Raw genomic sequence first — 14,471 nt, 5'->3', positions numbered from 1 at the left:
AAGACAAACTGTGGAACCACAAAGTTTCATGTAGATCAGTTGAGTATAGGTGGCGAGGAATAAAAGTAGGATAGCTAATCAACAGGCAACAGGATGTGCAGATGTAAATGATTATGATATAGACAAGAGAAGCTGTTTTGCAAAGAACTAGCCATCTTGGCCCACCCAATTCCAGAGCACTTTTTATAAATAATTTAAATGTAATTCATGGATATAAATGAGATAGTTAAGCTGCAACATTTCCTCAAAATACACTTTCTCTTCTTCACATCTCCTCATCTATCCATAAAAACTCCCTTCACATATTCACCACCCTACACTGTTATAAATAATATATGCCAAAAGGCTCTTCCCTCAGATACACTCTACTTCCTGACGAAAAAGTAAAGTCACAACCAAAACATTTTCTTCACCAAACATTTACCTCGTTTCTGAGTAGCAGCTTGTGAGGATTATATCCAGTGGGCCTCACCCTCACCATGTTATGAATGAAAAAGCCTCCAGCCGCACTGCCTGTACAATGATAGATCCATAACAACACACGAGACAGACTGTGGTAGCACGGACCGTACAGCTCGCTGCATTACCACGGTCATTTCCCTTTTCCCCTCTTTTGTTTTCTCTTGTTCTGTTTCACCTCTTCTGTTATACTGTTTCTCTCTCTCTCTCTCTCTCTCTCTCTCTCTCTCTCTCTCTGTCCCTCTGTCCCTCTCTCTCTCTCTCTCTCTCTCTCTCTCTCTCTCTCTCTCTCTCTCTCTCTCTCTCTCTCTCTCTCTCTCTCTCTCTCTCTCTCTCTCTCTCTCTAATAGCTGAGGGCTGACCAGAGTCATATGACCACTTACGCTGGCCGAACGCTGGCCGAGATCGTTCTCTCTTTCTTTTCTATGTATTTGTTTTTCAGGGTGAATTAACTTTTTCCTTCTAAACACTTACTATTTTAAAGTGGGTTTGTATTCATATCCTCTGACATTTGACCTAATATTTGGCTTTAGTTGTTTTTTTCTACTCTGGATGACAGCGAATATATGTAATCCTCTTCATCATGTTGTTGTCATTCTGCAGGTTTAACTGCCTGTGTTACTTTGATGCTGCATTTCTGCCAATTTTTCTGTAGGCAACACAGAAACACATTCAGAAATTCAACAATAATGACATTATAATATTAAAAAGTAACTGATTTTAGTTTGTGATGGATCGGTATTTTGCAGTCTCTAAGAGGTATTTTTTAGTATCTCTTGCATCATTTCTCCATCTCTACTCCACCCTCTTTCATTCTCCTATCATCTCTGAACCACACCTAAACCAACACGCTGCTCAACGCCACTTCCAGGGTGGTTATGTTTGTATCATATGACCACCTTAATCGCTGCAGGAATATGCTCCCTCACAGGACCGACAGCTGGACTTACCAATCAGTATTCCTTGGTGGAACCTCTCTCCACCAATAAGGGCGTGATGCTGTTTCCTGGTAGTAGCCACCCTTTCATTCTGCAGCAGTGCTGGAGCTTGAGTGCTGCTATGCCTCACATATTCTCATACAGTCATCTATCATTATTATTACAACATGTGCAGCCCATTGCTGTACATGTGAAGATAATGTGATGTCACTATCTAAACAGGTTTGTTATCATGCACTTATTGCACCTCACCTCAGCAGCAAGAAGCAGAGCGATGAGTCTCGGTTCTGCAGCTTAGTCCAAAACAGGAGATGTCTATGAACTGGTTCTGTGTGCAGACTGTCAGATAATGACTTGTGAAATCTGGTTGAGATGAGCTTGATAATATCCTGTCCAGTCGTATAGCAGCTACAGGCATCAGCTCCTAGATGTCAGATGACAGACACAAAAAAAATCATCTTCTCTTTCACATGTTTATCTATCTATCTCTCCATCCATCATAATCTAGAGGTGCTGCTACATCAACATGAGCTCCTGCAGTTCTGAAGCAGCAAGCCGGTACACGCTCTGGAGACATCACCACCAGAAACCACAACCATCACCCCACACAGCACCCAATGACAAGAGAGCATGGAGACTAAGAGAGGGGAGGGGGAGGGGGTTGGGAGTAACACAGCAAAGAGAGGAGGGAGGGAGGGAGGGAGAAAGGAGGCGGATGGGGTATACATACAGTGAGGAGTAGTAGCACAGGGTTGAAAGAGAGAGAAGACACACACTGCAGAAGGAGCGCACTCACACAAATGCTCACACGTGTCTGTATAAGTGAATGAAATACACAAAGATATGAATGAACAGCAGAACCCAGGAGAGGACAATCTGGTTTGTTCTTATACCAGCCAATGACTGAGTGGGATTTGAGACAGACAAGGGACTGTGTGTGTTTGTGTGTGTGTGCGTGTGAGGGTGTGTTCGTGTGAATGACTTGGTAGCTAAGAGAATGAAATAGTATCAATGCAGCTCTTACTGAACTATGAGATGAGGCCGGGGGCAAAGAATGAGAAGCGGGATGAAAGATAAAATTGATATTGTTCACACAGGAAATAATAAATAATAATACAAACCTTTAAGAGCCCATCCTTCATGTTAATCTGGATACAAAACTGTGTATAGTATAACACCAACAAATTTAGCAGCAGCTACTCTTGGAATTAGGTGTAAGACTAAAGTGAGACTAGCAGAAATAACCAGAGACATTTGTTCAGAAGCAAAAAATATTTATTTGTAAAAATATAGGGTATAAATGTGTCCTATCAGAAAGATAATACCATACATTCTGTCAGTGAACTTTATTTACATATAATAAAAACATAGCTGTTTATCAACTTCCCCACTTTATAGCTTAAATGTAAAAAAAATCATGTTCTTATTTTACATATTTTAAAATGTACAATTATAACATAACAACATACAGCTTCAAAATTGGGATGAATGAACATTATGAGGTTCAAACCAGAGGTGTTATTGTCGGTCTGTTGTATTTTGTTGCATTAACGTACATGTTACTGTACATATGCACCTAATTAACTAACAACTGTTTACTCTAGTTTATAGTATGAACAACCAGGGGCTTGTTGTTATGCTTTCAATATCTGGCTAAATAAAAATGACTAGAAAACACAAACATTCGACATAAGCGCCACTTACGGGAAGCCCCTCATCTTTCACCTATCCTCACGAAAATTAGGACAGTTGTGTTTCATAACCAGATGCACAAAAATGTTTCTCAGTGCATTATGAAAAAGGCAACAGGAAGTCGACCATTTTGGATTTAGTGGTCATTTGGCCATTTCCCACATTTTTACTTTGCGTGACGGACGCAGGAAGTGAAGTCATTGATCTCTCTCTCCACTAACCGCAACAGGCTTCAAAATGCGTGTGCCCGGGCCCGTTAGTGCTACAACGTAGCCCTCGTTATTGATTTTTTTTTCTTTTTAATGGACGTGAACTAGTTCGTTTTTAGAATCTTGAACTTAGTTCAAAATTGTAAAAATTTAACTATGAACGTGAACAAGTTAATTTTCATCTGCATGAACTGAACTTTGAACTAATTCATTCAAACTCTTTTCAACTTAAAGGATCATTACATAAATATGACTAAACCTATCAAGTTTTTCTCTTCAGTCCTCAAACTCTGCAGCGTAAAGCACCTGCTGGAATTTCATCCGCACCTCCATTCTCTTTTTAATGGTGAGCCTCTTCAGTGAGGGCAGGAGGCTGAGCAGGAACAGTTCATCTTCATCTCTAATGTTGGTGAGGGCATCTGCAGAACTGATCTCAGTTTCTGTGTTGGCTTGCCTCTTACGGTTAGGACAGACCAGCTCCTGGCGGTTGGATGGACAGGCCTCCAGCAGAGAGAAGCTGCTACTGATGGCAGACAGCGGTGTGTGCTGCTCCTTCACTTTATCACGCACTCTCTCCAGGTCATCGCCACTCCCAGCTTCCTGTATGAAAACATCATACACCATCAATGCAGACAACAACACTGACCACAAGCAAATCAGTCCCTTACACAACCTACACTGCACACTGGACACTAACAGATTTGATTTGACAGTATTTATACGTCCATGCATGTATACAGTAGTTTTAAAATATTCAATTGAAAGATCAGCAGAGGTAAAACACGTGTTTGATTCAGATTTTACTGTGAGACTACTGTGAGACTTTTGGCAGCGTGCACGGGGTACTACTGTTTCCTGTAGTGTTAAACAGCAAAACAGCAAAAAGAAGAAAAGTTGATTGATTTTGTAGTTGTTTTTTTAAGAAACAATGATAAAAGGGGTCTGACTAATGTCATTGTTTATTATTTTGAAAATCTGAAGCCGGATGTTTCGCTTTGAGAGAGACCGTTACACACTACCGCAGATGTGAGAGAAGTAGTGTATGTGGATCACACACACAATCTAACGGGCTGCAGCTGATGTACAGTTAACACACGTTGTGTTTCCAGCGGAACAACCACACTGAGTGTTTTGAATGTGCTCGGGTGACTGTGTAGTAACCACGTGTCGGGCGGAGTGCTCGCGGCTCGCCTCACTCTCTTGTCGCGTTCCTCTCTGGGCTTCACGAAGTCGCTGAGCCAGACCAGCTGGTGCAGCAGCGCCGGCCCGGCCCGCTGCACCGCGCCGCGCTCCTCTCCGTCCAGCAGGGGGCAGCCTCTCCTGGCCATCCGCTTCTTCGCTTTGCAGAACTTGTCGCGCAGATTCTTCCACTTGATCCTCACCTCGAACTCGGGCCTCCCCATGGCGCCCGCCACCTCCCCCCACGACTCCTGGCTCTTCACGCCGTCCTTGTAGTCCTGCCGGGACTGGTCGTACAGGTTGGGACGCTCGTGCACGAGCTCGGCGAGCCTGCGCTCCGCCGCGTTCATTCTCCCGGTGTCTCCATAGAGTCTATATATAGAGAGAGGGGGTCTCCCGGTGTCTCTCTGTGTCTCTCGTCCTCAGCGAAGTCTGTTCGCCCGCTCGCCACGGCCTCGCTTTGTTCGGGCAGAAGGAAGCACAAGCTCTACACCTTCAAAATAAAGTGTATATAGAAATGTATACAAATTTTCTTTTTTACACATTATGTATGAATTTTTCATACACTTTCTTATGGCATATTAAGTGTGTACTATTTCCATCATTGAGGGTTGATTGATGATTAGGGAACGTTCACCCCAAAATTAAAATTCACTCATTATCTACCCACCACTATGCAGATGGGTGGGTGAAAAAACAAACATAAAAAACCTCCATACTGATCTTGTGTTGTCATCCAAGTGTCCATAAGCCCCGACATTCAAATTTGACTACAAACAAGGTAATTTATACCAAGTTTTAATCCTTAATGTCCTCTGATATTCCCCCCTATAGCCACATTGCCTGTAGATGGCACTGTACTGCATTTTTTTATTTTTTTTTATTTCATGTTTGAAGAATCTTTCACCATTTACTTCAGTCGTATTGTATTTGGCTGCAACACTGTTTACATTGAGACTCCAAAAGTGTTTTGTGGACACTTCACCCACCCGTCCTTTGGCATAGTGGTGAGTAGATAATGAGTGCATTTCGTTTTTGCAGCACATGGATTTAGAGTTTTGTGGTTAATATAATAAATAAAGAGATACACAAAACCAGTTGAATAACAGAGGTGATGTACTGTACTACAGGTATTTGACCACTAGATGACGGAATAACTCCACATGTATTGCTTCTCAGCAGGTATGAAACCTGTCTGTGCAAAACATAATGAATATTATAATACAATCATATCATGTCAGTAATTTAGTCAGTAAAGGAGGCAAAACTTTAGTTGAGACACTTTTATTTTGTTTATTCTGATTGTCTAAGAATGAATGTGTTTCTATTTTGTTGACTGACTGAATAACGTAAAGTTATAATCAAATAATTATACATTTCTCCACCTATTATTCAGATTGAGGTCAGGAGGAGGAATTTACAATGATGCATTTGTGACATTTTTGGATCATGTAAAACAAACTGATTGAATTGATGGCTGAGATACAAACACGAACACACACACACACAAATACACACACACAAATACATGGTCTTTTAGTACAGATTTTGCAACTTAAGCTGGCATTTAAAACCGGTTTATGTAAACCGTGTATATGTTGTTTCCTAGGTAACCCAAGGTCACGTGTCATTAGAGAGAGACATGTACAACGAGGCTAAGACACACACACATAAACACACACACACAAACCTACAGGTAAAATCAATTATGATACTGACATTCTGCTAGCTTCCAGGGTGTGTGATATTTGATGAAGAGTACTTTTGCACAACACAGTCGAGATCACCAATTGGTCGTAAGGGAAAATGTTTGTTGGACACATCCAGTTCTGATCAAAAATCCCAGGGAGGAAATCGTCTGATTATATCTGAGATTATTATTTCCTACAGAACTGTGCACTTACAAAAAAAAACTTAAGCATCACATGTGATCATTTAAAACAGCACACTGATGTCACTGAGAATCATTATTTCAAGATAGTCATTGATCATAAAGTCCAAATACATATTTTTGAGGCTGTGTGGTTGAGGGACAGCACCAACTGCCAGTTACCTGACGTTACTGAAATTGTGGGAAAGTGGTTTCTACCGACATTGTGGTTCCCACTGGTGTTAGAAGTACAACCGGTGTCCATTTGCTGCATGCTGGGCAATAAGAAAAGACCAGTAGTAGGATTCTGGTATATTTGACCTTCGAAATGCACCATTTATTCATTTGTGTTTTATTTCTTCCTCTTCTTCTTCTTTCTTTCCATTCTGGATATACCGTTATGGCAGTGCATGGTAAGAAATACAAAGTTGCAAATGCAGATTCCATTGTTACAGAATTTAAAATTCAGACTTTCTGTATTGGAATAAAAAAAAAAAAGTTTATAAAACATTTAACTTTTTTTATGAAGTTACAAACTTTAATTCGCATAGTAGTGACTGACAGCATGATAATAACGCTGAAAAACTAAACTAGACTGGCAGTCAGTAGAGTACATGCCTCTGCCAAGGCCCAAAGCTCCCTTACATTCAAACAAACTGCACCAAACTACACACACTTGCGTCATCTTGCATACTAACAAACAAAGCAACCAACACACAAGGGAGAAAACATAATCTCCTTAGGGAAGGTATTAAGGCTCTTCACATGTAACAGAAAACTGCAACTGCTGAAGATAGATTAAAAAAACAATTTTAAGTAGGAAACAAAAACAACCTAAACAATGTGCACATTCAAGGGTCAAGGAGGGAAGTATTTGACCTTCCACTGGAAACTCTGAGGCAGGCACCTGTGGGTGGGAAAGACTAGTTACACCTTTCTAATCACATGAACTAATAATACACACTAATACCACACTAATATACTCAAACATCTCCTTGTGTGACTCACTCGGACTGTAGCAGCTCATTATTTCACAGCCAGGTTGGTACATAAACATCCTGGTGACATTTACAAGAAGGGATATTACACTGTAATTGCTAACATGAGTTGCTGCCTAGATCACACTACACAGAATGTGCTGTTATTGTTCAAATGAGCCCCTGCTGCTCTGACTGGGTGTGTTCTTTGGTCGAATAGAAACACCAGAGTAACCGCTGTGGGATGATGTGGCTTCCAGTCACAGGGGCTGGTTTGCTTTCCAAGGCAAAGGTGGGGGAAGTTGAAGGGAGCAGAAGGCATCTTTTTTAAATAACTTTTCTGAGGGTCATTGGGCTGATGGATCACTGCAGGATCCTGTCTGTAACTCTGCAGAGATGCCTGCAACACCTATGCTGAAACATAAAGTGGAGTCTGGTGAGGCATGATGTAGTGTGGCAGAGCTTCCACAGACATCATTTCAGAGCCCACTGACACTCCAGCATGTATGTCATTAAAAGTAAATCCCAAGCATTTCTGAACAAGCCACAGAACAGGTTACATTGTTTAATTGTATGATGCTGTACACCTTAATGGGAAAATTGGCATTTGTTGTGTGACTTATTAAAAAATAATCTGGACGAGGAGAGACAAAGGAGAAGGAGCAAGGCCACTGAGGAAAGAAAACAAGTGATGGAAGGAGAGAGAGAAAGAGGGGGTTGATGACATATCAGAAGAAAATACGTGTAGACACTAATAAACATGGAGGACATATCTCCACTTCCTCATGTTGCCAAAAATAAGCTAAATAGTGAGTCGTGAATGATTTCAGAATATTTTTGATACAGGTTACGCCATTGTGCATGTTTGACGTCATTTGGGGCAAGAGTCTGCACAGTAGTGATCAGGTGTGGAGCTGCAGTATTGAGCCTATACACATGGTGTCCAATCTCATGTCGGTCTCAGCTGACAATCATGATTTTTAATCTCGCTTTTATTGCATCAAATAACTAATTAAAAACAAACTTAACAGAATCCATGAACTCTTCAACCAACATCAGTGTGATAAAACCTACGTAAAACGAAAAAAACATCTTTGAGACTTATTAGTGAGTTTTGGGTTTAGTCGATGTCCCATTCGCTAACTTTGATGTTGGAGATTCTAATGCGCCATTATCCTGTATGTGACAGATCAGTGTCAAGTCCACTGTGTCACATTTATTGCTGAGCTGGACCCAAATGCAGACACAGGAAAAACAGGAAGTGCAGCCAAAATACTACAGTCAGCAGACAGGCAACTGGAACTCCGGAAACCCCAAAAACTAAAACTCAAGTAACAAAACACACAAAATGACCAATGAGGCAGGGGAGCACAGGGACTAACTGTATATTCACATTCTCCTCAAAAGGTCCCAGTTCTCGAGTTGTGAAGTCGCTCAGACATGGCATTTGGTAGGTAGAGCAACGTGGCTTAAAGCAATAGTTTGCCCTTCGGAGGTTTGCTGCAGGGGTTTCCTTGCAGCATCCACCATCAGGTTGCTGAAAGATCTTGGATCCATGGACAAGCCCTGGGCCAGACCATAAAAGAAACATCAGACACTGCAGAACAAAGCAGCCAATGGCTCTGGATCAGGAGGAAACATCCCGAATGGGCCTCAAGATGCTAGGGACATGCATCCAGGTCGGATCAACCTGTGGTGGGCCTGCCTGAGAAGAGGGTGTCTTGTGATTAAGAGGCTGAAACACCTGAAGACACCAATGTACACAACTAAAGACATTTCCTTAAAATCTGCTGATTGTCACTTAGATCCGATAACATCAACCGGCGTAGGAATTAATTTGTGCGGTAGAACGTACAGGGTATATTCAACATCTTGTCCTATATTAAAAAAAAAAAACTGCATAAAAATGTCTTGAATTAATTGTCCAAAAAGAATTCTGTAAATTGTATTGACTAAAAATGTGGTTAGGCGCTTATCAAAGATGGACCTATAGTTTGCTAGGGACAACATTGTGTTTTTAAACTCTTAAAATTTGGCAAACCTCCCTGCTGTTTACTACAAATGGTATTTCCTGAATGCTGTTCCCACTTCCCAGCACCATGTCACGCAACTGCAAGGCTCTGTTTGTCTTTAGCATAGCCCAAGTGCATTCACATGCATACTCACACACACTCTCACACACACACACTTACACTCACACACACACACATGTCCCATACATAAGCGCTGCCTCCATTCACTTATGTAACAAGGATTAGGTGTCACTATTTCATGGCCTCAACAGTCAAAACTTTGTGAGCTATATTTAACCCTGTACCCAAATATAATATCAACAGGCGCTTTCCGTGATTAACGTCCATCCCCACTCACGTTGACAAGTCCTCCTATCACTGATATTCACTGCATGGGCCTCTCACAACACCAACAGCCATTGTCACTTTGCAGACGAATCGGAGTGCAACCACAGTTTCGTTGCCAAACAGACTATTTTAAGTCTGTAAATGAGTAAGTTTTCAGTTAAGCTGTAGTCTGTAGTCTATCACTAGTCCATGTTATTCAATGAATACAACCACGCTTAACATTAGAAAGGAGTCATATTCTCAACATGAGAAGTTAGGTGTATGTCATGGTTTCCATTCGAGTTAGAGCACCGCAGCTTGTTGAGGACTGATGGATGTATGTTGACAACAAAACAATACTTAAAATATTAAATATTAAAATGTCTCTTTACTGTGTCCATCTGTGAACTCTGAGCTATAACAGAAGTACAAAAATACAACAAAGTTTGATCACACAGGGAGAGTTGAGAGCAGAGGTAGATGGAGAGTTTAGAGATGGATGAAGTGCAAGGGACAAAAGTTTTGCACCTGCAATGCACACACACACACACACACACACACACACATACTTGCACACAGAAGACAGTCACACAAAGGATAGTTGCTCCATACTATGAGTTTGTTTGAAGTAGTTGCTGTCACATTCCGCAAGCTAATTCTTCTCAGATTGAGATCATTACAACTGGAAAACAAGAGGAGGCACTAAATCTGGTACAGTGACTTCACACACGCACACACACACACACACACACACACACACACACACACACACACACACACACACACACACACACACACACACACACACACACAGAAGGCAGTTCCGCTTCAAGGGCGTCTAATTGCAGGCTTGTGTCCAGTCAGGACATGATGTCCCGAGGACCTGGGGTCATTTATCCACAGGTATCTGAGGGGGCACCACACTGTCAGGACCAATCACCTGATAGAGCAACTGCACTGCTTGAATACACCCACATACACATTTATATACAGTATACAAACCACACACACATACAGTGTAGGGCTAGCACACACGTTCACACATATACACACACACTAAAGTAATCACCCACACATACAAAGTCATGTACAGGTGCACTAGCAGGGGATTTAATAATGTTGGAAAAGTCTATACCAGAGGTAGCAATTCAAATGTTCAGGTTGTCATGGTGATAAGAATAAAGTTGAGTTTGACCTATTTACTTCCCATATATATGTGTCAAACTTTCATTCTTTTCGAATTTTGTTTAATAATTTTACATTTACACTTTCCTCTACGCCCCACTGCTGTCCGAACACAAAGAGGAGCTCACTTTTCACAGCTCTATCTGAACTCCAACTTCAGAATAAAATAGTTTCTCTGTCTATTAAAGTATGATGCACTGCAAATAAGATTTAATTTCATGACTGGAAAGTAAAGTCAACCTATACGATGAAGAGTACTTTTCTTCATAAAGATAGATAGAGTGTGTTTCATACAGACAAGAGTGGCTGATAAATGGATATTAATACAGCTGCACACAGTTAAATCCATCTTTGTTCAGGTTTCCATGATACAGCAGGCTTCATGATCCCCAAATTATAAAACTAACAACATTTATTAATATAATAATACAGTTTCAAGGGCATCTTGTTGTCAGATCAGTAGAGCACAAGTTGTTAAATGAGTTTTTATTGAAACAAGCTTTCGTGAGGTTGCTAGATCTATTTTTACCCTTTAGACCGATGGACGATAACAAACGATGTGAAAATAAGCTCAGAGGAGACAGCTAAATCTGTACACTGCTGTGCAAACTGACTGTGACAACGTATCAGCATCATTGACGATCATACACCAGACTGACGGCTACATTAAGCAATCACTTTCTAAATGGGCTGCTGATATACTGACAGAACTGAAATAATATTTCTATTCAGTGAGAGTCGTCTGTTCTATGTCACTCAGAGGACCACGCTGTCGAGTAGACTCAATCATCTGAAGAGGAAAAAATATGGAAATACACTCATGCTTGATTCCTTTGAATAGGACAAAAAGTAATGAAATACACATTTTTTAACACAGTGAGTTTACATGAGAGATTGGTGTTTCCTGTATAGGCAGGTGATTGAAAGAGAGCTGCAGAAACCAGGTGCATCAAAAACACCCTGGGCATAAAATAAACCAGAAAAAAAAGACAAATTGGTGTTTGTGTGTGTGTGTGTGTGTGTGTGTGTGTGTGTGTGTGTGTGTGTGTGTTTGTGTGTGTGTTTGTGTGTGTGTGTGTTTATTTGCACTGTTGTAATGTGAATGGGTGAACAGCAAAACTTCTTTGAGGGGTCATCTAGACTCAAAAAGTGCTACATGAACACACATAATTTACAGACCATTTTGGAAATACTAATCTTAAATTCTAGGTAAGATGTGGACATCAGTGCATGTTTGTCTGGAGGTGACAACCACAACTTAGAGTACAAATGTCTGTGTCCTTTTGTGAGGCTAATTTTAGCAATATGTGCTTAACTGCACAAGACATTATTATTTGAAGGCAGCAAATAAGCAAAAAAACACTTTAGCAGAGAGAAGGGACATCAGCACCAACAGATCTGTTAGTGGAATAAACGACACTCCGTAAACATCTAATGCTTCTTATCAAATATTTAGCTTGAACTATAGAGTTTTGTCTTCAATAAGCTTTTCACCATCATTGTGACGGATTGAGCCTTGAGATGGTGACAGTGAGTTTCATGACAGGAAGCCAGTGTCATGGTCCGAGGCAAATATCAGCCCCTGCGGTTTGACTCACACAATTTATCAATACTATAACTTCCGCATAGTTGAGGTGATTATCAGTAATTTCAATTCTTATGAGCCAAGAGGTCACATTATTGTTTAAGTATACTTGTAAGTTTATATGAAGTTATCGTCTATTTTGGGCAGCCGAGAGGTGTCGATGATGGTGAAGTTGATGCTGAAGAAAGAAATCTCCGCGGACCCAAAACTTGCTTGTATAGTTTAAAGTTTATTACACAAAAGTCTTACAGGTCAGGACAGACTCTAGAAATCCGGAGACATCCACACGCCAATAATGGAAGCCTGCCTTTGCAGGAGTCAAGCCCACATTATATAGAGAGGTTGGATCCCAAGGCAAAACAACATCCCAATATCTCGTGGTTCAGCAGGACATAACTGCATGTGTCTAAGCATATAATGTAAATGAAATGGTGTATCCATAAAGACATGCCTCGTGCAGAAAGACAAAGACCCATGTTCCATGCTTATCCATTAACAGGTCAGAGATCATTCCCTAGGGGAGAGAACTAACTAGAAATACAAGGAGGAATTACTGAGAATCTTAAGATGAGGGCTGCATGCTTAAACATGTGATCCTGGTTCATGACCAGGTTACAGGGATCTAGTTAGCTGAATGTACCACAAAGTTTAACTATCTTCTGCAAGCACTGAATGGGATTAACAGTTTAGCATCAATAAATCTAAACCTATGATACCTACATAAACGATGACAGATCATAAACTGTACAGGCATCATTCAGCTCAGGCTGACCTGCAGCTGCTGCAAAATGTGAGAGAACAGGGACCCATCTCCTCGTCTGGTCTGCATGTCTGCCCACAAGGCGTGTGGACAGATTTAGACAAGTGAAATGAGACCATGACTCTCTACGTACATCAAAACACAGCAAAGTGCACATCAATGCACTTACATGCAACACACATCATCATAGACATGCAAACTGTGCATGTTAGTGAGAAAACATGGATACCCAACTCCCACACTCTCTCAGTCAGACATGGAAAGCCACGCACAGAATCTATCTATCTTTAGCTGTACAAATAGGCGTGTAATTAATGTTTAGACGTTGAAGTCATGAGGTGGAAACACGAACATTTAAACTACCGTTAATTTCTCATCAGGGAACGAGAGACAGAGAGAGGGAGGAGGGAGGGAGAGGAATGGAGAGTTTGAGAGGAGGAGAGGAAAGAGAAAGAAACAGAGACTTTAGCTGAAAATTAAATACTTTATCCTGGTAGTCCAGCTGTCAAGTTTAATGTAACCATGTAAGAATATTTGAATCCGCTAAGGAGTTTATGTTTTAGTCTGCATTTATTTTGATGTTACTTAGCTGCATTTTTGCAAAAACAACTGAGCAGATCCTCTTTTAAAAATAAAATAAAACCTTTATACTATACAGTACATGCTGATGCGTACTGTAGTTAATAAATGTATTTATAAAACCACTTTTTTATTTTATAATACTCTTTTCCATGTATATGTGTCTCCATCCTGCCTCCTTCTACACCTCCAGGGCTGTAATTAGTCTGGGATTCATCCGTCTGATTGTTTCAATCACCAACACACAGCTCTCTGCAGTCTTTACCTCAGGATGCTGCCAGTGTTAGTTTCAATCAGAGGGTGCAGACCAAACCAGAGACTGACTATTGAGACTTGATGTGCGGCAATAAGCCTCTATCGTTATGTTTTTGTAAAATCAATGGTCTATTTCTGCATATTTGATCACTTGTCCCGTACTGCGCACTTCAATAGCCTCGAGCAAATAGGATGTCTTGGATAGCAGAGAATGAGTGTGATAATAAATCAGCTTTGTCTTCACTTTGAGTTTCCATGACCTATTTTGGTTAAATATTACAGTGAGAGAACATTTCAACTAGCACATAACGAAATCAGGCCACCGTTGGCACTTTTGGTTGACATCACTATGGCTTACTCGTGGCACAGGTGTGGCAAACAGGAGTGGACCAAGTGTGTATGTGAAACTCATCTGACCTATCTGAAATAACAGCATGACACTTT

General features: G+C 40.8%; 1 protein-coding gene across 1 annotated transcript; it reads right to left on the bottom strand.

The window, feature by feature from the left end:
• Nucleotides 1-2,706: 2,706 nt before the first annotated feature.
• On the bottom strand, nucleotides 2,707-4,917 carry LOC132998800 (uncharacterized). Its single transcript, XM_061068544.1, has 2 exons — nucleotides 4,495-4,917; nucleotides 2,707-3,898 (listed from the first exon to the last, which is right to left on the bottom strand). Exons 1-2 carry the CDS (start codon nucleotides 4,825-4,827, stop codon nucleotides 3,575-3,577), a joined length of 657 nt encoding a protein of 218 aa, XP_060924527.1. The 5' UTR covers nucleotides 4,828-4,917; the 3' UTR covers nucleotides 2,707-3,574.
• Nucleotides 4,918-14,471: the final 9,554 nt, after the last annotated feature.

This window comes from Limanda limanda, chromosome 3 (assembly GCF_963576545.1).
Source record: "Limanda limanda chromosome 3, fLimLim1.1, whole genome shotgun sequence".
Taxonomy (NCBI): Eukaryota; Metazoa; Chordata; class Actinopteri; order Pleuronectiformes; family Pleuronectidae; genus Limanda; species Limanda limanda.
Note: the sequence above shows the minus strand (reverse complement) of the source record. Positions and strands in the feature narration are given on the sequence as shown.

Bases quoted from the DNA above. Each gene is read 5' to 3' on its own strand.
- LOC132998800 (XM_061068544.1), bottom strand. From the start codon at position 4,827: ATGAACGCGGCGGAGCGCAGGCTCGCCGAGCTCGTGCACGAGCGTCCC. The intron at 3,899-4,494 runs GTGAGGCGAGCC...GTTTTCATACAG, and splicing joins GAGAGGAACGCGACAAGAGA to GAAGCTGGGAGTGGCGATGA.